The 23,456-nt window shown below is 50.1% G+C and overlaps 2 protein-coding genes across 3 annotated transcripts in view; one reads left to right on the top strand and one right to left on the bottom strand.

Moving 5' to 3' along the window:
- EIPR1 (EARP complex and GARP complex interacting protein 1) overlaps window positions 1-2,982 on the bottom strand; it is a 410,026-nt gene extending 407,044 nt beyond the window's left edge. The window contains exon 1 of the mRNA XM_075341075.1: window positions 2,834-2,982. Within this exon, the coding sequence (XP_075197190.1) occupies window positions 2,834-2,875 (42 nt within the window). The 5' untranslated portion in view covers window positions 2,876-2,982. The remainder of the gene's footprint in view (window positions 1-2,833) is intronic.
- A 78-nt stretch (window positions 2,983-3,060) lies between these two features.
- Window positions 3,061-23,456, top strand: part of TRAPPC12 (trafficking protein particle complex subunit 12) — a 178,434-nt gene continuing 158,038 nt past the window's right edge. Inside the window, exons 1-3 of one of the 2 annotated variants that reach the window (XM_075341077.1) lie at window positions 3,061-3,138; window positions 6,310-7,502; window positions 23,299-23,415. In XM_075341077.1, the coding sequence (XP_075197192.1) occupies window positions 6,315-7,502; window positions 23,299-23,415 (1,305 nt within the window). In that variant the 5' untranslated portion in view covers window positions 3,061-3,138; window positions 6,310-6,314. Of the gene's footprint in view, window positions 3,195-6,309; window positions 7,503-23,298; window positions 23,416-23,456 lie in introns of both variants that reach the window. The other variant, XM_075341076.1, reaches the window with a different exon arrangement.

The raw sequence follows: 23,456 nt of genomic DNA on the forward strand, positions 1-23,456 counted from the left end.
ATATTACGGCGCTAGCTGCAATGCAGTTCAAAAAGTGCGGAATCCTGCTTTACCGGAAGGCACTGCATTCTGGTAGGCAGGATCCTGTTGTCTGTACTGAACATGCCCAGAAAGTAGTTATTCCTCCCTCGTGCTTTCTGATATAGTGGAGCTGCATCAGTTGAAGAAGACAGAAGAAGACGAGGATTGTGGAGGGATGAGATGGAGTAATAAAGATGGAGTCCCTAAGTGTGTCTGTGTATTTATTTCTAATAAAGTATTTTTTCTCTGTGTGATGTCTTTTATTTTTAACCCTTTATTGGAGATTCTTAATCGCCGGGTCAAACTTGGCCTGACATTAAGAATCTCAAGCTTTATACCAGCTGGTAAAACAAAGCTGGTATTAACCCCTTATTACCCAGCATGCCACCCAGTACCAGGGCTGCTCGAAGAGTTGGTTGCAGCGCCAGAAGATGACGCTTCTATGAAAGCGCCATTTTCTGGGGCGGCTACGAACTGCAATTCGCAGCGGGGGGGAGCCAGAAAGCTTGGGCCACCCTGTGTTGCAGATTCCAATCCTCAGCTGCCTAGTTGTACCTGGCTGGACACAAAAATTGGGCGAGGCATACAGTTTTTTTTTATTTTAATTATTTCATGAAATTCATGAAATAATTAAAAAAAGGGCTTCCCTATATTTTTGGTTCCCAGCCGGGTACAAATAGGCAGCTGGGGGTTGGGGGCAGCCGGTACCTCATTTTTTTTTTTTAGTTTTTGGGCAAAAAAACTTAAAAAAAAACAAAACAAAAAGGGCTTCCCTGGATTTTTAATTGCCAATGAAGGTAACACCAAGCAGTGGGGGTTAGCAGCCAGTAGCTGCTTGGGTTACCCTTAGCAATAAAAAAAAATGCAGCAGGAGTTATGTGTTTGGGGTTTTGCTTTTTTATTTTTTAATGAATTTTAAAAAAAAAATAAAAAAATCAACATGGGCTTCGCCCAATGAGCTGACAAGCGTTTTACTGCTCACTCATCCTTACACCTGACCACCCAGCCAGCAGAACAAGTAATCAGATCAGCTGACTCCAGTGTCGGACGATTACTGGTTCTGTGTCCCCCTGCATCCATCGCAGCATGTGCGGGTTGTGAGGTCAGCTGACTTTGTCCGGCACTGGAGTCAGCTGATCTGAACTCAGCTGAACTCCAGCCCGCACACGCTGCGATGGATGCAGCGGGACACAGAACACGTAATCGGCCGGAACAGGAGTCAGCTAATCTGAACTCAGCTGAAGTCCTGACCGCACAGCCCGCACACAGTCACATGTGATCGGCAGCAGACAGTGACTAATGTTAACCTGCAGCCATCGTAGCGTGTGCGGGCTGTGATTCCTCACCCCAGAAACCTTGCTCCAGTCATGGACTGGAATAAGATTAGTGGTGAGGCTCCAGTCACTCAGCAGACGCTACCGATTCACTAAGAGGAGTGCGCTTGTCAATGAATGCGGAGTGTTTGACTCCCACACTCCATGAACTGCCCTGGTCTGGATGAATTGGGATAAACAGTGCTGACATCAAAGTTTTGTATTCCATTTCTCTCCTGAAATATTGGAACATAGGGTCTCGCTGATGCATTTCTGTGGCAGTTATGCAAATCACAGTTCAGCTGCTCTCGGCTGGTTCCCGGGAATCAATGACAAAGGAATTCAGCTCACCCACTCCAAGTCTCCTAGCCTCCTCTCTGCAGCACGGACAATCGGCAGCTGCAAACATGTGAAGTAAAATCCAGCGCAGAAAGGAAGGCACTTTTCAATGAAAATTTCCATGTGGTTTGTTCCATGTGCACAAATTGTATAATGTGGGTACAGACAGCCCCTAGACAGGGGAGAAAAATGGACTCGCAATGCGTTTCGACCGTATTACACCAATGTAATCGTTTAATACAGTCAAAATGCGTTGCTAGTCCACTTTTCTCCCCTGTCTAGGGGCTGTCTGTACCCACGGTATACAATTTGTGCACATGGAACAAACCACATGGAAATTTTCATTGAAAAGTGCCTTCCTTTCTGCACTGGATTTTAATTCACATATTTCCAGGAATCGGTGCCTGGATGGAGGAATTTCCAGCTATGATGAGGATGGAAATACCAATTCATCAGAAACCCAGTTGACAAAATTATTTTTACCCCAAAATATGTGTTTATGTAAACAAAAACTGTGTCTAGAAGTGTCCAAACCCTTTCACTGACAAAAATCCAGAATATATAGAGATCCCTCCTACAGTGCAACCGTGCTATAACACACGCAACAACACTATGGCTGCACGTAATCAACGGGTCACCATTTTATGGAGAAAAGCTTTGTAAATAGTGTTAGTAATCTGCTCATCATGGACAGATCTTTATTCACAGACTGTTAAATGTTCTGATGCTGCATTCACAATTCTGCCACCTTCAGAGCTGAAATCATTCGGCATTGCTTTTCGGCTCATCTGTTGCTCTGGTGATATGCATTCTGGGAAGTAAAGTCTCTACGTCAGTGCTGCCATTACACAAGCTATGATGGAAAATGACCATCCCATAATAATAGCATGTCAGGTGGGTGAGCATTGTTTCCAATAGCAACAAGAATGATGAATGCAGTGACCACATGTAAATGCATTATAATATATATATATATATATATATATATATATATATATATATATATATATATATAATGCATACATACATACCCATACACAGTACTTGCACAATACTCTTTATCTTGCCATTGGGCTGTATGTATACACTAATATGGGTAAAGTAATGCAACGTATAAATATACACATAGGTAACAAACAAAAAAATGGAGCTAAGCCCACCTGAAACTCCAGCCCGTAAATAACAGGAGCATCGTCCTCCATTCCGGTTCCACCTGTCAACAAATCCCTTCGAGCTTTAGATTCAATGAGATATTTTGACTCACTGCGGCTTCCGTTCTAACTCATCTTCCTGTTTTCTACCGTTTCGTCTAAATAAAGTTGATTGAATTCAAATTTCCACGGTACTACGCTTGCGTACAGTAACCAACGCATACGTACAAGCCTCTGGACGTAAAAATTGACGCATGCGCGTTGGTGTTACAGGGTTTGGCATGATTTCTTACGCCTGCGTACTGTGAATACCGGTAGGTATCATCTGCGTGTCTGACCCGAGGTGGGCGAGGCCGGTGCGGGCTGTCAGGTCGGTGCGATACTACAGCTGTTTCCGGAAGTGTGCGGTCACTACGTGTCTGTGTTTTGTTATGAGCTGTGTGTTTCGGGGGCTTATGTGAGGGTCCTATACGGGAGTGTTCCGGTGTCATGTCAGTAAAGCGTGTATAATGAGGCTTTCTTGCGCTTGTGTTTATTTTTACTCTCTCTTTAGGGTCTCTGCTTGCTGTTAGTGAATGGATACATCTTGTTTTATGTGGGTCTTGCCCTTGTTATTGTGTACGCCCCTATTCACATGTAAAGCTCCATGGAATAAATGGGGCTATAATGCTCCTGATGTATTTATGCCCTCTGACTGCAGGCAGAGCCTGTGTGCGCCCTGCTGCACACCTGATGTATGGGAGCGGTGCTGAGATCAGCGGTCCGTCCACCTTTTTTGGGGGGCAGCTCTTCTTGCTGTCCGGATCGATGAGCTGCCCCTGATCTGCACATTTTCAGCCTTTAAGGCATCAACGATAGGGAGCGTCCAATAGTCCCTGATTAGCTATTATCTACATCTTCCTGCACTGTGCGGTATCCGTGCTCCAGTTCTGTTGCTCCGCTTCCATTCACTTCAATATAAGGTGAGCCGCAACATCTCAGAATGACCACTGTGTGATGTACATAGCTCTGTTGTAGCAGCCCCTGATCACAGCGGATTGGTCGAGGTAATCGGACCCCCACTATCTATTATATTTCATCCTAAGGGCAGGTTCACACAACCATATACAAAATTGTTCAGAAATCCATCTAGTGGGAGGGTTTTTCCTCACTTTTTAGGCTTTGTGCACACGTTGCTTTTTTGCTTTTTTTTTTTTCATGTGTTCTTCCTTGCAGATTTTATCCAATACTGCTAGGAAAAACACATGCCAGTAAAGTCTGAGAATCCTGACTTGCTGTGCACACGCTGCCTCTTTTTCCCTTGCAGATTTTTTGCAGAAAAAAGAAGCAGCATGTTAATTCTTTGTGTTTTTTCCTTTGCATATATAATCCACTACAATGCAGTGACACTTCCCCTCACACACCATGCATCTGGCATACTGTGTGAGGCTATCCGTAGCTCAGTAACCCAGGGTTGTCATGGTAGCATTTGGGTCCCTGTGATGGCATTACAGGGACCCAATCTCCAGGGAGACGTAGGCAGTCCAAAATGCTACGATCACATTGATTGCAGCATTCAGGGGGTTAAACTGCACCTAGGTCTCAGCTGTAATATCAGCCGGAGACCTAGCGGCGATCACGGAGGTACAATGCGTTTTTTCTGCTGTGTTTTTCCTGCCATAATGCAGTTTTGTGTGCAGAAAATCTGTAAGAAGCATTTATTACTTTTAGGCCCATTTCACACGTAAGTGAAGAACACAGACGTTCTTCACTGACGTGTAAAACACGCACCTGTACCTCCGTGTTCCATGATTCACGGCACACGTGGGTTGTCTATGTGCAATCCGGGCTCCGTGGTCCGTGATTGCACATAGAGATCAACTCACCTGTGCCCGCTCCCGCTCTCCATGGTGCTGAACGCTCCCACGGTGCAGCATCCGGCCGGCGCTGACCCCCGCAGCAGCTGCTTCCTGGTCGGCTGTGTCGTGCATTCATGAATATGCGCGACAGTAATGAACCGGCTCAGAAGCAGCAGGCAGAATGGGCTGCAGAGAACGCCGCTGAAGCCGGGTGAGTAAAAATGATTTTTATTTTATATGCACGTTTTTTTCTGGCACGTGTTTCACGGATCACAGCATTGCGTGGTCCGTGGGACATCAGTGATGCCAGAAAAACGGACATGTCTCCGTGCAGCAATCACGGACACGCGTGTACGCCGCACGGAGACAAGGTCAGTGAAAAATCACTGATGTGTGAGCAGACCCTTTGATTATAATGGGTCTGCGTATGTCAGTGATTCTGGTACGTGAAAAAAAAGCACAAAGGTACCAGAATCACTGACGTGTGAAAGGGGCCTTAAAGAGACATCACAAGAATTCAGTTGTGCTTGAGCATGCATTTCCCCAGTCCATTCAATGTCCACAGTGCAGAAAAAAAAAAGCTGAGCACAGAGCCGTATCAGCATTTGGACCCCCACTGATGTAGCATTTGTCACCCCCCTCCAGTGGACCGGTTATACACGCTTATGGCTGGATTGCCCCTGTAACACTTATTCTGAGGATCATGTGAATTCTTGCAGTCAAACCTTCACAGATCATGAAGTCTTGGTGAATTCCATGCTTGTGCCATCATTTTCTATGGTGGGAAACTCCTTTGTTAGGAAAAAGTAAAAAAAAAATAAAATGTATTTTTGCTGCCATTTTCTGTAACTAATGCCGGCGTCACACAGTACGATCTATCATGCGATCACACCCGCTCCCGTCGTTTGTGCGTCACGGGCAATTAGTTGCCTGTGTCGCACAACGTCGTTTACCCCCGTCACATGTACTTACCTCCCGAACGACCTCGCTGTGGGCGGTGAACATCCTCTTCCTGAAGGGGGAGGGACGTTCGACGTCACAGCGACGTCACACGGCAGCCGGCCAATAGAAGCAGAGGGGCGGAGATGAGTGGGACGTAACATCCCGCCCACCTCCTTCCTTCCGCATTGCTAGTGGGACGCAGGTAAGCTGTGTTCGTCGTTCCCGGGGTGTCACACAGCGGCCGGCCAATAGAAGTGGAGGGGCGGAGATGAGCGGGATGTAAACATCCCGCACACCTCCTTCCTGCCGCTTTGCCGGCGGGATGCAGGTAAGCTGTGTTCGTCGTTCCCGGGGTGTCACACGGTGCGATGTGTGCTGCCCCGGGAATGCTGAACAACCTGCACACAGAAGAAGAAACGACTTTTTAAAAATGAGCGACGTGTCAACGAGCAACGATAAGGTGAGTATTTTTGATCGTTCACCGTTGCTCGTAGCTGTCACATGCTACGATATGTGAAACGATGCCGGATGTGCGTCACTTACGTCGTGACCCCGACGACATATCGTTTGATATATCGTAGCTTGTAACGGGCCCTTTACACTCTATCTTTACAGTGGTCTTACTGTCTATTTGTTAGGCCTTTTGGATAAGTCCAGACCATTCGCAATTGTAAGTCACACATTCTACCCTTTTCTTTTAAACAGGAGATATGGAGATCCCCAATACCAGTCCTGAAAATGAGCCGTCTGTACCCACTAATACAACCGAGCCGGGCTCGCCTACAATCACGGTGCTCTCGCAAAGTAATCCCCCCGAAGATCAAGAGGAGATTCTCCTCCAGGATGAAACCATCGATCTTGATGCAGACAACTTTGAATCTGAGGAAAATGTCACCCTCTCCGAAGACTCGGGCAACCTGCTGGAAAAAATCAACGAGCAAATGATGGAAAGTGTCATCATCTCTGACTCTCCCAACATCAGCGAGGACGATGCCGGAGACATCGGCTGCCTACAAGATATTGTGGATGAAATCGAGAGCAGCCGAACTCTGGGACTCCAAGCAGTGACCGATAAAGAGTATAATGGACAGGTGGACAGTAGTCCGGAGCTGACCGTCAGTCCTGAAGCTTCTGGGGCAGAGATAATGACTCCGACCAGTGACTTTATCCAGCAGCACAATTTACCAGAGATAGAAAAAGAAATTGTGGATGTAAAGACCCAAGGAGAGCACAAAGAAGAGCTGGTTACCCCAGCAAGTAAATCCTCCCCTGCAGACGAGACCATCCCAGTGTGCACCATCTTCAGCCAGTCTAATTCCCAGCAGTCCTTTTTGATCCATGACGGCTTTGAGTCTCAGATGGTGAAATCGCCCAGTTTTGGAATGGAGATGAGAAACGCTATAAAGACTCAGACACAGGTCGTCCAGCCGAGCCCGAGCCTCAGCAACTTCTTCTCTGATAACGTCAATAACAATTCTTCTGCGGTGGACTTCTTTGATTCATTCACCACGTCATCCACATTTATCTCTGTCAGTAACCCAAACGCAGCACCCGGTGCCCCTGAACGGAGCCCGGCCCCCGTATCTCCAGACACCAGCACCTCCCAAGACTCTGTTGCTCTTGGCTTTTTTGTGGGAAACCAGTCCATTGAATCAACTGCGGTGGAAGTTCCCCAGTCCCCGAAGCCATTCTCTCAGATTCATAGTGTGTTTGCTGGAAGCGATGACCCCTTTGCCACAGCTCTTAACATGAGTGAGATGGACAGGAGAAACGATGCGTGGCTGCCCTCCGAGGACACCAGGAACATACTCCTCTCTGTAGCCACTCAACAGTTCAACCCTGTGTTTATTGACAAGGACAAGCTGACTATGCCGGGCTTGAAATTTGACAACATTCAGGTAAGCTGACCGCCATCATCGGTGGTGTTAGAATTCTCCACCAGTTTATGAAAAGGGTTTTCCATTTTTGGGAAAAAAATTAAATAAATTGTCCTTTACTCATCTTCACCAGGTTCAGTGCAGAGTCTCTGATTCAGTGTCTGTTATTGTTTGTAGTGCTAACATCACGTGGAAAGCGCTGCAGGCAATCAGGCTGGTGCCGTCAACTCAGGCAGAGGCGCCAAGCTCCATTTTTGGCTGCAGAGCTGTGCGCATAATGTAACCCAAGGAGGGGGGGGGGGGGTAAAGCACAGTTTTAGCTTTTCTTAAAACAAACTGCAGGTGAGGAAGAGGAGTTTTCCAAAATTGGAAAACACCTTTATATCACGTTCACATGTTGAGTATTTGTAGCCAAAATCAGGAGTGGGTGATAAATACGGAAGTGGTGACATGTCTCTATTATCCTTTCTTCTTGATTGACTAGTTGGGTTCTGGCCTGGAACATGCATAATGCAGAATTTCGGTCACGTCACCGCCATTCCCGGCTCAGAAACCGTGTGTGTGCACTGGGAGGATTCACAAGTCTGCAGTCACATAGAGTGACACGTAGAAGGACTGCAGACTTCTCATTTTAGACCAGACAACCCCTATAAAGGTGCAGGTATCGGCCCTGGGTGTACTGTTTGACCAGAAAATCACTGACCACCCATAGGTTTGTAGTTTCATCAGAGTTTATTTTTCTTCTAGGCCAATAAGGGCCCCTTAGCCTGCTTTCACACATCCGGTTTTTCCTGTGCGGCACAATACGGCGTTTTGCAGAAAAAACGCAACCGTTTTTTTTTGCCGCCGGTTGTGTTTTTTTTCTGCATAGACTTGCATTAGCGCCGTATTGTGCCGCATGGCCTTGCGTTGCATCCGTTTTTTTGCCGGATGTGGCATATTTAGCCCATGCGGCGGCCAGATGGAACGTTGCCTGGCACGGTTTTTTGTGCGGCGAAAAAAACCGCATCGCGCCGGATCCGCGCGATTTACAATGCAAGCCTATGGACACCGGATGCGGCGTTCTGCGGCAAAAACCGCATCCGGCCACCAGATGCGTTTTTTTGAACTGCGCATGCTCAGTATCAAGCCGCATCCGTTAAAAAACGGACGGGCCGCATGGAAAAACTTATGCAACAGATCCGTTTTTTTCGCCGCATCTGTTACATAAGCCGGATTGAGCCGCACTGCAAAAACCGGATGTGTGAAAGCAGCCTATGTTAGCCCTCTGGGACCTAAACTTAAGCGGGCTTTACACGCTGCGATATCGGTCCCGATGTCGCTAGTGTGGATACCCGCCCCCATCTGTTGTGCGACACGGGCAAATCGCTGCCCGTGCCGCACAACATCGCCCAGACCCGTCACACTACTTACCTGCCCGGCGACGTCGCTGTGACCGGCGAACCGCCTCCTTTCTAAAGGGGCGGTCCGTGCGGCGTCACAGGGACGTCACTGAGCGGCCGCCCAATAGAAGTGGAGGGGCGGAGATGAGCGGGACGTAACATCCCGCCCACCTCCTTCCTTCCGCATAGCGGCCGGGAGGCAGGTAAGGGGAGCTTCCTCGTTCCTGCGGTGTCACACATAGCGATGTGTGCTGCCGCAGGAGCGACGAACTACATCGTTACTGCTGCAGTAACGATTTTTGAGAATGTATCCCCATGTCACCGATGAGTGATTTTGCACGTTTTTGCAACTATGCAAAATCGCTCATAGGTGTCACACGCAACGGCATCGCTAATGCGGCCGGATGTGCGTCACCAATTCCGTGACCCCAACGAGTTCGCATTAGCGATGTCGTAGCGTGTAAAGCCCCCTTTAGTTTTGAATGCCCCTTTAAGAAAAAAACTTTTGAAGCAATTTCTTTGGCTACCATTAAAATTCTAAGGCTATGTGCCCACGGGACTCTGTATCTGCGGATTTTTCTGCATCAAAATCGGCAGCTTTCCGGATTTTGTTGCGGATTTTGCGTTTTTTTTTTTCTTCAATTGAATAGGCAAAATCCGCACGAAAATCCGCAACAATAATTGACATACTGCAGATTTTTCCGCACAAAAATCCGCACGATTTCCGCTGCGGAAAAATCCGCAGCGCGGGCACAGCATTTCCCAAATGCCATAGAAATGGCTGGGGAGTAGCTGTGCTGCAGATTTCTGAAAAATCCACAGCATTTCCGCGAGAAATCCGCGGCAAAATCCGCGCATTTTCCGCAGCGTGGGCACATAGCCTAAAGCGGGCTTTACACGCTGCGACATCGCTAATGCGGAGTCGTTGGGGTCACGGATTTTGTGACGCACATCCGGCCGCATTAGCGATGCCGTTGCGTGTGACACCGATAAGCGATTTTGCATCGTTGCAAAAACGTGCAAAATCGCTAATCGGCGACATGGGGGTCCATTCTTAAAAATCGTTACTGCAGCAGTAACGAAGTTGTTCCTCGTTCCTGTGGCAGCACACATCGCTGCGTGTGACGCCGCAGGAACGAGGACGCTCCCCTTACCTGCCTCCCGGCCGCTATGAGGAAGGAAGGAGGTGGGCGGGATGTTACGTCCCGCTCATCTCCGCCCCTCCGCTGCTATTGGGCGGCGGTTCAGTGACGCTTCAGTGACATCGCTGTGACGCCGCACGGACCGCCCCCTTAGAAAGGAGGCGGTTCGCCCGTCACAGCGACGTCGCCGGACAGGTAAGTATGTGTGACGGCTGTTGTGCAGCACGGGCAGCGATTTGCCCGTGTCGCGCAACAGATGGGGGCGGGTACCCACGCTAGCGATATCGGGACCGATATCGCAGTGTGTGAAGTAGCCTTTACTCTTAAAACCATACTCTGGGTAGCTCTAACCTCAGCTAGACTCGTCAGTTGCAGGCCATCTCCATTATACCACCTTTCATTGCTATCCTAGAAGATAGAGTAATACTAAGGCCGGCTTTGCACACTACGACATCGCAGGTGCGATGTCGGTGGGGTCAAATCGAAAGTGACGCACATCCGGCGGCACTTGCGATGTCGTAGTGTGTAAATCCTAGATGATACGATGAACGAGCGCAAAAGCGTCGTTATCGTATCATCGCTGCAGCCTCCGACATTTCCATAATGCCGGGGGAGCGACAGGTACGATGTAGTTCCTCGTTCCTGCGGCAGCACATATCGCTGTGTGTGAAGCCGCAGGAGCGAGGAACTTCACCTACCTGCCTCCCGGCTGCAATGAGAAGGACGGAGGTGGGCGGGATGTTGGGATGTTTACGTCCTGCTCATCTCCGCCCCTCCACTTCAATTGGCCGCCTGCCGTGTGACGTCGCTGTGACGCCGCACGACCCGCCGCTTAGGAAGGAGGCGGGTCGCCGGCCAGAGGGACGTCGCACGGCAGGTATGTGCGTGTGAAACTGCCGTAGCGATAATAATCGCTTACGGCAGCTTTCACTAGATATTGCACGTGCGACGGGGGCGGGACTATCGCTGCAGCATCGGTAACACATTGTTACCGATGTCGCAGCGTGCAAAGCCCGCCTAAGGCCTGACGAAGCGTTTTTTCCAAAGGTAAACTTTAATGCCCCTTTAAGACGTCCGTCTTTAATCAGGTACAAGCCACACGCATCGGTATGGTCATGTATGTGTCATGCGTGTGACATCTGTGTTTGCATACGTGGGACACGTACCGGAGAAAACACGTGTCTTTGAAATAAAAAGATTTTCTATATTCACCTGTATCCAGCGCTGTTTTCTTCGGCTCTGCTGTCTCCTGCTTCTGACCGCCGCTCATTATATTCATTGATTATTCACTGCACTGAGGACCTGGAAGCTGAAGCATTGTGGTGACAGCATTGGGACAGCATTGCCGGTGACAGGTGAGTATCTAGCAAGCAGTGTGTGTGCAATGACGTCCAGGAGTACCCAATGAACTCTGATGACATCCTGATGACACCCCGCTACAGCAGGTGTCACCACGGTAACTACACGGGTTCATGAGCGTTCATTGGGAGCTTTGATGACCTCCTGAACTTTATTGCACACACACTGGTCACTTGCTGAATACTCACCTGTCCTCGGCGGTGCTGTCCTCGGTGGTGCTGTCCTCGGCGGTGCTGTCCCCGGCGGTGCTCTGGCTTCCAGGTCCTCAACACAGTGAATATTCAGTGAGTATAATGAGCGGCGGTCAGAAGCAGGAGACAGCAGAGCCGAAGAAAAGCAGCGATGGATACAGGTGAATATAGAAAATCTTTTTATTTCAAAGACACGTGTTTTCTCCGGTATGTGTCACACTGATGTCACACGGATCACATCAGTGTGCGGTCCATGTGACACCCGTGCTGCCGGAGAAAAATGGACATGTCTCCGTGTGTGCGTGTATGGCCATGAGGGGTTAGCCAGTCCATGTGAAAACAAAGCCATGTGAGTAACACCGCAAAATAACATGGGTATGTCTGGCATCCGTGTTAAAAATGGATGTCACATGTACCTGAAACACAGACGTCTGAAAGGGGCCTAAGTTTCATATGGCTCAGGAAAATAATACTAATCCCCCCACACACACACACACACACACACACACACACACACACACACACACACACACACACACACACACACACACACCCACACCCACACCCACACCCACACCCACACCCACACCCACACCACACACACACACACACACACACACACACACTTTGTGACCTCCAAGATTCCAAGGTGAATTAACTTTCATTCTCTTGATGTTAGAAGATGTTTAGTTAGAGATCTTGAGGTGACGAGGTCTTGGTGAAAGTCTTCTGCTGTTTATTTTGTTAAGGCCAAAATAAGGGGAAAGGAGCTACTAAATCCTCTTTTGATAGATGTGTTAGGATGGCCATAACTGTAGCCTCCTCTGCCTCAGTTCAGGACCCCCTTATGGTATTAAAGGGAACCTCTCAGGTCCCCTGTGCACCCAGAATCACTAGCAGTTCTGTGCACATATCTATATTCCCTGCCTAACAGTCCCTTCATGTAGTAGCGAATATAAACAGATCTTTGGGAAAAGTATTTCTAAAGACCGTGATGAGATGCTAATTAGGGCCTGTGGCTAGTCACATGGGCATTAGTGCCCGACTAGTTGGCCCACTAAGTGGTGTGATAACGTGCTTTACAACAGTCGGCGTCATCGGCAGCGCGATACAAAGCTGATGTCAGGAAGGGTTACGGTACTTTATGTATAGCGCCAGCCTATTCTGCAGCGCTGTATGTTTCAGACGATCAAGTATATGAGACTGAGCTGTAATAAACTAGATAGCCCACGCACAAGAGTGGCGCTGTTTCTAGGGAGAAAATAAGCATTAAATAAATAGTGAATGTCCTGCTCAGCCTCATATAGGAGTCCAGGTGTCCGGAGCAAGGAAACATAGCGTTCATATAAAATATTACAGAAACGTGTGCTTCATGAAAGCAATATTACAGATCTACGCATTTCAGGTGACAACCACCCTTTGTCATGTTATAGGGTGGTTCTCACCCGAAACGCGTAGATCTATAATATTTCTTTCATGAAGCACACGTCTGTGGAATATTTTATGTTTGGATTTTACCGTATTTTTCGGACTATAAGACGCACCCTGGTTTTACAGGAGGAAAACAGGAAAATAAAAGTTTCTCCAAAAAATGTGGTCATGACACACTGTTATGGGGCGAGGATCTGCTGCTGACACTGTTATGGGGGTAATGTCCCCAAATTCTCTACTAAGGTACCCCATGCTGGTAATTATCCTCCTGCCTTCTTTATGATCCCCATCATTGTTTATATGTCCCTCATCCTGATACATACCCCCATCCAGGTATAGCCCCTATCCTGCTATATACCCTTATCCTGCTATATACCCTTATCCTGCTATATACCCTTATCCTGCTATATACCCTTATCCTGCTATATACCCTTATCCTGCTATATACCCTTATCCTGCTTATAATAGACCCCTATCCTGCTCATAATATACCCCCATCCTGGTATATGGCCTGTATCCTATGGCACAGAAAAAAAAATTAACGTTTACACTCACCTTTCCTCACTCCAGCAGCATTGCTCGTCTTCCTCTCTGTGTCAGCAGCAGCGCCGCTGACCTGTGTGGAGCCGTTCCCCTTCAGCATCGCAATGTCCTCCTTTCTGCTGGTCCGCTGATGTGTGTGGAGAGCGCGCACAGGGATGACGTCATCGCTGTGCTCACTGCTCTACACACAGTTCAGCTGGCCGTCAGGCAGGAGGAGATCACAATGCTGCAAGGGAACGGTGACGAGTGAGTGTACCGTACTTATTCACTGCCCCCCCCGCGCAGATGATGATGGGGGGAGGGGGTTGCAGTGAATACAGCCGCACATGATCACTCCAGGCTGTAGTTGCCAGGGGTGATCATGTGGGCCGGCTCTTTACTATGCGCGCACCCCCCGCCCATCATCCGACCCACCTGTCAGCGCCGAATTCAGCACGGAGAGATGATGGGCGGGAGGATGCATGCATATGAAATGAGTGGCCCCACGTGGTCATGGCAGGCGCTGCTACAGCCTGCTCGTGCCGCCGATGACCTGCTCCACCGCAGCACCCTCATTCCCCGTAGCCCTACATTCAGACTAGACGCACCCCCCCACTTTCCCTCAACACTTTGGGGGAAAAAAGTGCGTCTTGTAGTCTGAAAAATACGGTATATAAAATAAATTGGAACTTTAGGAGCTTGGACTTCTTTATTTTGAGAAATAAGCAAACCCTCCTATTTGTCTAATCTTTGTCAGCCTCGTTTAATCTGACAAGTTTTCCTGAATCTTTTGGCCCTTTTACATATAGGGTTACCTTCAAATTACAACCCCACTTTCTATAATTTTAATATGTCCTTCTATCAGTCTTCTAGTACAGAACTCAAAATCCATAATATAGAGTTAAAGGGAATCTGTCAGTAGGATCAACCCTCCCTCTTAAACTGACCATTTGGGTATGTAGATCATAGCAAGCTGAATAAAATGCTACATTGTCTGCGATCCAATGTTTTATTCCAGAGAAATCCACGTTTTTCTTCCATGGAAATGAGCTGTTTGAGGCTATGGCCAGGCACTGATCTCCCTGAGAATCTGCCTCCAGAGATTATTCTAAGTAAAACGGGGCTTTACAGGAAAAAGTAGCTAACACAAGACAGAAGACCTGAACATGTGCTGCAGCTCTCACCGCTCTGGGTATTGCAACAATATTGCACTTTGTCTGCCTGTGAGATGGAGGCTGAAGCTGAGAGGAAGCTGCAGATGTGTCTGTGAAGTCTGCTAGAGCAGCATGTGAGCCTTAGTCCGGCATGCCATCTGCTGAGGTTAGCAGCTCACTGTCTATAGACATTGAACATAGCAAGCCTTGTGTGAGCAGGGACAGCTTTCTCAGCTCTGCTGCATTGCTAAATCTAAAAAATCTGATCGCATCACAACTGTTGCACCCTGTAAACTAAAGGCCCTGTCACACATAGCGATGTCGTTAGCGAGATCGCTGAAACGTCACAGGTTTTGTGATGCAACAGCGACCTCGCTAGCGATCTTGCGACCGACCCCCGCTGCGATATCGCCGATCGTACCTGAACGTCCTGGTTCATTTTTTTGATGGTTGGTGTCCCGCTGGGCAGCATGCATCGCTGTGTTTGATGCCATAGCAATGACTAGCGACCTCGTTGGCACGCCTGGGTGGAAACACTACGCCTCTATCGAGGTCTGAGTCGTCAGAATAGCTGCTGTGTGACAGGGTCCCAACGACCGCCGAGGTCATTACACAGATCGCTGTATCATTGCTGTGTAGTTAATTAGATCTGCCTGTTTGCCAGCTCACTAGCGACCATATAGCGGCGTACCAGCGATCCTGACCAGGTCGTATCGTTGTCAGGATCGCTGTAATGTCGCTATGAGTAACAGGACCCTAAGTGATACATCATTGGATTCAGGATATTTTTCCCTACATCATGCTGGTCTCAGATGAGGTAGCAGAATACTGCTGACAGATTCCCTTTTATAGACGATGTCTTGTAAGCAACATTTATCACCTGTCCAAAGGATAAATGATAAAGGCATGATCGGCGTGGGTTTGGATGGTGACCCCAGGTACGAGGGTCCCCAGTCCCCTGAGTGAATAAAGCATTACTGTATGAGCATGTGCAGACACCACTCCTATAGAGTGTTAATGGAGCAGTGGCTGCACATGCTCAGTAACACTTCTCACACACAGGACTTTGGGAACCCCATTAGCTTGATTGATGGTGGTCACAGCATATATTTACATATAGGACGAGTGCAGTTTCATTGCCTGTACATATTCTTACTTATTGAAATTCCACATTACTTCAACACAGTGGCCCTGATACATCATTAGGGGGAGTTGAAATGGTTTTCCTTTTATCTTGCAATATTCCTTGGTGTTTTTTTGCTCCAAATACTCTTAAAATAGTGCCGTGCAGCAATATTACTGAGACTATTCCCAGCCTCAGGGGATTGTGCTGAAAGTCTGAATGGGTAGTATATGTGTGCAGAGGAATGGATCTGCCACCCACTGTCCGACATTGTTAGAGCCCGCGCCTCCTGCGTTATCCAACTAGCACAATCCTATATCCTTATACAGGGCGAGAAAGTGTCTGCGGACGCTGCCATTGTCTCCCGGCTGTACTGTCCACACAATAGGGGGAGAACTACGGCGCCGCTGCACGCTGGTTATCAGGCGGATGTGCTTTACAGTAGAACTATCACCATAAAGGGTTAAACTGCACCCCCGCCCCAAAACTGCCCCTCTGTGGGTGCAGGTGTGAGATGATCAGCAGATCCATGCTGTGTAAGGCTTCTATATGGTCTGCTCTGGTATATAGCAGTTACCCATAACATAAATTGTTTGCATTGAGCTGTTGCTCATCTTGGAAATCAAACTATACACGCTGACACTGTCCAATCAGAGCACACGGTGTCCGTGTGTAAGGGAAAGGGTACAGCCCAGTTGTCACTTTATTCTTTTGTTTTTGAGTCTGATTGTTGTGAAGTGTGTGAGCTCTGCTGATATACATGAGTAATGATCCAATGAGTGACGGATAAACTGACGGGGCACAGACGGACAGTCACCCCCAGGCTGTGTATACGGACCCCGCAGAAGAGTTTCCATCACCATTATTTCTTGTAAATCTGTCACCGAAAAAACACAAACTCTGCCACTCACAGGAAAACTACTGTGTGCATGCACACAGGCTCTGCATGGAGACCAGGAATCCACACCGCTCGATCCATCCTGCACACTGACACTGCAATACATAGAAAGCAAAAGTACACAGCACTGCAGAAAAGATGCCTAAAATCAGCAGATTTATTAGCCCAACATTATGGCTAAAGAAAAAAAAAATAGCCTTTGGCGAAACATTTCCACATATCCAGAGGGCTATTATAGCTATACATTTTTGAAATTAGAGTTCTCTCTGCTTTATGATTCTGTATACATAATTATTATCTGTCTTTTTCTGTATTCTCCCTTTCTCTTGCTGTCTGTCTCCCCCCCTCTCTTGCTGCCTGTCTCCCCCCCCCCTCTCTTGCTGCCTGTCTCCCCCCCTCTCTTGCTGCCTGTCTCCCCCCCTCTCTTGCTGCCTGTCTCCCCCCCTCTCTTGCTGCCTGTCTCCCCCCCTCTCTTGCTGCCTGTCTCCCCCCCCCTCTCTTGCTGCCTGTCTCCCCCCCTCTCTTGCTGCCTGTCTCCCCCCCTCTCTTGCTGCCTGTCTCCCCCCCTCTCTTGCTGCCTGTCTCCCCCCCTCTCTTGCTGCCTGTCTCCCCCCCTCTCTTGCTGCCTGTCTCCCCCCCTCTCTTGCTGCCTGTCTCCCCCCCTCTCTTGCTGCCTGTCTCCCCCCCTCTCTTGCTGCCTGTCTCCCCCCCCTCTCTTGCTGCCTGTCTCCCCCCCTCTCTTGCTGCCTGTCTCCCCCCCTCTCTTGCTGCCTGTCTCCCCCCCTCTCTTGCTGCCTGTCTCCCCCCCTCTCTTGCTGCCTGTCTCCCCCCCTCTCTTGCTGCCTGTCTCCCCCCCTCTCTTGCTGCCTGTCTCCCCCCCTCTCTTGCTGCCTGTCTCCCCCCCTCTCTTGCTGCCTGTCTCCCCCCCTCTCTTGCTGCCTGTCTCCCCCCCTCTCTTGCTGCCTGTCTCCCCCCCTCTCTTGCTGCCTGTCTCCCCCCTCTCTTGCTGCCTGTCTCCCCCCCTCTCTTGCTGCCTGTCTCCCCCCCTCTCTTGCTGCCTGTCTCCCCCCCTCTCTTGCTGCCTGTCTCCCCCCCCTCTCTTGCTGCCTGTCTCCCCCCCTCTCTTGCTGCCTGTCTCCCCCCCTCTCTTGCTGCCTGTCTCCCCCCCTCTCTTGCTGCCTGTCTCCCCCCCTCTCTTGCTGCCTGTCTCCCCCCCTCTCTTGCTGCCTGTCTCCCCCCCTCTCTTGCTGCCTGTCTCCCCCCCTCTCTTGCTGCCTGTCTCCCCCCCTCTCTTGCTGCCTGTCTCCCCCCCTCTCTTGCTGCCTGTCTCCCCCCCTCTCTTGCTGCCTGTCTCCCCCCCCTCTCTTGCTGCCTGTCTCCCCCCCTCTCTTGCTGCCTGTCTCCCCCCCCCTCTCTTGCTGCCTGTCTCCCCCCCCTCTCTTGCTGCCTGTCTCCCCCCCCCTCTCTTGCTGCCTGTCTCCCCCCCCCTCTCTTGCTGCCTGTCTCCCCCCCCTCTCTTGCTGCCTGTCTCCCCCCCCCCCTCTCTTGCTGCCTGTCTCCCCCCCCCCCTCTCTTGCTGCCTGTCTTCCCCCCCCTCTCTTGCTGCCTGTCTTCCCCCCCCTCTCTTGCTGCCTGTCTTCCCCCCCCTCTCTTGCTGCCTGTCTTCCCCCCCCTCTCTTGCTGCCTGTCTTCCCCCCCCTCTCTTGCTGCCTGTCTTCCCCCCCCTCTCTTGCTGCCTGTCTTCCCCCCCCTCTCTTGCTGCCTGTCTTCCCCCCCCCTCTCTTGCTGCCTGTCTTCCCCCCCCTCTCTTGCTGCCTGTCTTCCCCCCCCTCTCTTGCTGCCTGTCTTCCCCCCCCTCTCTTGCTGCCTGTCTCCCCCCCCCTCTCTTGCTGCCTTTCCCCCCCTCTCTTGCTGCCTTTCCCCCCCTCTCTTGCTGCCTTTCCCCCCCTCTCTTGCTGCCTGTCTCCCCCCTCTCTTGCTGCCTTTCTCCCCCCTCTCTTGCTGCCTGTCTCCCCCCCTCTCTTGCTGCCTGTCTCCCCCCCTCTCTTGCTGCCTGTCTCCCCCCCTCTCTTGCTGCCTGTCTCCCCCCCCCTCTCTTGCTGCCTGTCTCCCCCCCCTCTCTTGCTGCCTGTCTCCCCCCCCCTCTCTTGCTGCCTGTCTCCCCCCCCTCTCTTGCTGCCTGTCTCCCCCCACCTCTCTTGCTGCCTGTCTCCCCCCCCACCTCTCTTGCTGCCTGTCTCCCCCCCCCTCTCTTGCTGCCTGTCTCCCCCCCCCTCTCTTGCTGCCTGTCTCCCCCCCCTCTCTTGCTGCCTGTCTCCCCCCCCTCTCTTGCTGCCTGTCTCCCCACCCCTCTCTTGCTGCCTGTCTCCCCCCCCCTCTCTTGCTGCCTGTCTCCCCCCCTCTCTTGCTGCCTGTCTCCCCCCCCTCTCTTGCTGCCTGTCTCCCCCCCCTCTCTTGCTGCCTGTCTCCCCCCCCTCTCTTGCTGCCTGTCTCCCCCCCCTCTCTTGCTGCCTGTCTCCCCCCCCCTCTCTTGCTGCCTGTCTCCCCCCCCCTCTCTTGCTGCCTGTCTCCCCCCCCTCTCTTGCTGCCTGTCTTCCCCCCCCTCTCTTGCTGCCTGTCTTCCCCCCCCCCTCTCTTGCTGCCTGTCTCCCCCCCCCTCTCTTGCTGCCTTTCCCCCCCTCTCTTGCTGCCTTTCCCCCCCTCTCTTGCTGCCTTTCCCCCCCTCTCTTGCTGCCTGTCTCCCCCCTCTCTTGCTGCCTTTCTCCCCCCTCTCTTGCTGCCTGTCTCCCCCCCTCTCTTGCTGCCTGTCTCCCCCCCTCTCTTGCTGCCTGTCTCCCCCCCCCTCTCTTGCTGCCTGTCTCCCCCCCCTCTCTTGCTGCCTGTCTCCCCCCCCCTCTCTTGCTGCCTGTCTCCCCCCCCTCTCTTGCTGCCTGTCTCCCCCCACCTCTCTTGCTGCCTGTCTCCCCCCCCACCTCTCTTGCTGCCTGTCTCCCCCCCCCTCTCTTGCTGCCTGTCTCCCCCCCCCTCTCTTGCTGCCTGTCTCCCCCCCCTCTCTTGCTGCCTGTCTCCCCCCCCTCTCTTGCTGCCTGTCTCCCCACCCCTCTCTTGCTGCCTGTCTCCCCCCCCCTCTCTTGCTGCCTGTCTCCCCCCCTCTCTTGCTGCCTGTCTCCCCCCCCTCTCTTGCTGCCTGTCTCCCCCCCCTCTCTTGCTGCCTGTCTCCCCCCCCTCTCTTGCTGCCTGTCTCCCCCCCCTCTCTTGCTGCCTGTCTCCCCCCCCCTCTCTTGCTGCCTGTCTCCCCCCCCTCTCTTGCTGCCTGTCTCCCCCCCCTCTCTTGCTGCCTGTCTCCCCCCCCTCTCTTGCTGCCTGTCTGCCCCCTCTCTTACTGTCTCTCATCCCCCCCCTCCTGCTGTCGGTCTCTTTGTGTTTCCCTATGTATGCACTGTATTTTCACCTCACACATATCCCCTGTTCACACGTTGTGTGCAGTATTGCAGCTCATCACAGTTAACTATAATACCAGACACAATCAATTCCTCAAAGGAATTTTTATAATCTGGGACATATTCTTTACATACAGTACAGACCAAAAGTTTGGACACACCTTCTTATTCAAAGCGTTTTCTTTATTTTCATGACTCTGAAAATTGTAGATTCACATTGAAGGAATCAAATCTATGAATTGACACATGTGGAATGAAATACTCAACAAAAAAGTGTGAAACAACTGAAAATATGTCTTATATTCTAGGTTCTTCAAAGTAGCCACCTTTAGCTTTCATTACTACTTTGCACACTCTTGGCGTTCTCTTGATGAGCTTCAAGCGGTAGTCACCGGAAATGGTTTTCCAACAGTCTTGAAGCAGTTCCCAGAGATGCTTAGCACTTGTTGGCCCTTTTGCCTTCACTCTGCGGTCCAGCTCACCCCAAACCATCTCGATTGGGTTCAGGTCTAGTGACTGTGGAGACCAGGTCATCTGGCGTAGCACCCCATCACTCTCCTTCTTAGTCAAATAGCGCTTACACAGCCTGGAGGTGTGTTTAGGGTCATTGTCCTGTTTAAAAATAAATGATGGTCCAACTAAACGCAAACCGAATGGAATAGCATGCCGCTGCAAGATGCTATGGTAGGCATGCTGGTTCTGTATGCCTTCAATTTTGACTAAATCCCCAACAGTGTCACCAGCAAAGCTCCCCCACACCATCCCACCTCCTCCTCCATGCTTCACGGTGGGAACCAGCCATCTAGTGTCCATCCGTTCACCTTTTCTGCTTTGTATAAAGACACGGTGGTTGGATCCAAAGATCTCAAATTTGAACTCATCAGACCAAAGCACAGATTTCCACTGGTCTAATGTCCATTCCTTGTGTTCTTTAGCCCAAACAAGTCTCTTCTGCTTGTTGCCTGTCCTTAGCAGTGGTTTCCTAGCAGTTATTTTACCATGAAGGCCTGCTGCACAAAGTCTCCTCTTAACAGTTGTTCTAGAGATGTGTCTGCTGCTAGACCTCTGTGCGGCATTGACCTGGTCTCTTATCTGAGCTGCTGTTAACCTGCGATTTCTGAGGCTGGTGACTCGGATAAATCCTGCGCAGTAGAGGTGATTCTTGGTCTTCTTTTCCTGGGGCGGTCGCAGTTTCTTTGTAGCGTTTGATGGTTTTTGCCACTACACTTGGGGACACTTTCAAAGTTTTCCCAATCTTTCGGACTGACTGACCTTCATTTCTTAGGCTATGTGTCCACAGTAAAAGGTCCCTGCGGATTTTTTTGCCTGAAAATCCGCAACTTTCGCGGCAAATCCGCACCCGCGGATTTACCGCGGATTTACCGCGGATTTTGATGCGGATTTTATTTTTTTTTTTTCCCCATTCAAAACAGAAAATCCGCACCAAACAATTGACATGCTGCAGTTTGTTCCGCATCAAAATCCGCGGCAAAATCCGCAGCGGAAAAATCCGCAGCATGGGCACAGCATTTCCAAAATGCCATTGAAATGGCTGGGGAGTAGCTGTGCTGCAGATTTTCGGCAAATCCGCGCTAAATCCGCGTCAAAATCCGCGTCAAATCCGCGATAAATCCTGTAGCGTGGGCACATAGCCTTAAAGTAATGATGGCCACTCGTTTTTCTTTACTTAGCTGCTTTTTTCTTGCCATAATACAAATTCTAACAGTCTATTCAGTAGAACTATCAGCTGTGTATCCACCAGACTTCTGCACAACACAACTGATGGTCCCAACCCCATTTATAAGGCAAGAAATCCCACTTATTAAACCTGACAGGGCCATTTCCAGTGACCACCTCCTGAAGCTCATCAAGAGAATGCCAAGAGTGTGCAAAGCAGTAATCAAAGCAAAAGGTGGCTACTTTGAAGAACCTAGAATATAAGACATATTTCAGTTGTTCCACACTTTTTTGTTTAGTATTTCATTCCACATGTATCAATTCATAGTTTTGATGCCTTCAATGTGAATCTACAATTTTTAGAGACATGAAAATAAAGAAAACTCTTTGAATGACAAGATGTGTCCAAACTTTTGGTCTGTACTGTAGGTTGTATCAAGTATAGAGATTCTCCTATACCCATAGGATAGGGGGAGACTTCCTGATCTCTTTAGGTTCTCCACTGGGAATCCAACTTGTCCCAAGAGCAGGTCTGTGCTGAGGATGGAGCGGACGTTGAGCACATCTGCACTGTATGCATTGTTTATGAGACTGCCGTACATTGTTGAGCACCACACTCCTCACTCTTCCACAGTGTTGTAGACCATGAATAGCGTGAAGGTGCAGATGCTCAACCTCCACAGAGCGATGAAAGGATAAACTGAACACAAAGGTAGAGTCCAGTGTATTCATGAAGGCAGCCCTCCCCTGTCCTCCTCACATAGGCAGACCGGTTGCTGTGTGTGGGTGAGGGCACATCAGAGAGCCATCGAGCACTGCCCGAGAGTCCGCGGGAGCTTTGTCCTTGTGGATACATCAGCCTTTGGGTCTCTCGGCGCTCCCCTTCACTGCACAGAGTACATACACCCACACATGGATAGTTTCCAATATAGCTCAATGTGAAGGCATTTTCTCAAAGGACTTTTTCTCCAGATCTATTGCTATTTGTTCATTGATGACCAGGAGGTTGGTGGCCATCCAGTCTCCCGACCTCCTGTCTCTACAATGCATTGCATTACATCAGGATGTCTCTGGGGGCGTTCTCTCGTCTGTGCCTGTCAGTAAATTTGGGTGATCTCTGGTTACCATTAGTGATGAGTGAGCACTGCCATGCTCAGGTGCTCGGTACCCGTAATGAGCAGTCGGACGCTTAGATGGGCGCGACTTGACCCTGAAAATAATGGAAGTCAGAGGGAAGATTTTCCTGAAAATACTTGAGTTTCCCATTGGCTTCCATTATACTCGGTATACTTGTCGAGCCCCTCTGACCGTCCCAACTGCTCGTTACAAGTACCAAGCATGGTAGTGCTCGCTCATGACTAGTTACCATGCCCCGACTGCTGTGTATTTGGTGCAGTAACACATATACGGCAATCATCTTCAGCTGCTTCCATAATAAGCTGTAGGTTGGGATCGGTCTTCTGTTGTGCGGATACTGAACATGTTTCTCCTATTTCAGGGTGACGCAGTCCGGGAGCTTATGCTGCGCTTCTTAGGTGAACAAGCTGCCATGAGAAGACAAGTCCTCACCGCCAACTCTGTAGAGCAAACCTTCCTGGGGCTCAAACAGCTTCTTGTAAGTAAATGGCCGCTAGCGCTAACAGCTCAGAAGACAGG

The sequence above is a fragment of the Anomaloglossus baeobatrachus genome, chromosome 3 (assembly GCF_048569485.1).
Source record: "Anomaloglossus baeobatrachus isolate aAnoBae1 chromosome 3, aAnoBae1.hap1, whole genome shotgun sequence".
Classification (NCBI taxonomy): Eukaryota; Metazoa; Chordata; class Amphibia; order Anura; family Aromobatidae; genus Anomaloglossus; species Anomaloglossus baeobatrachus.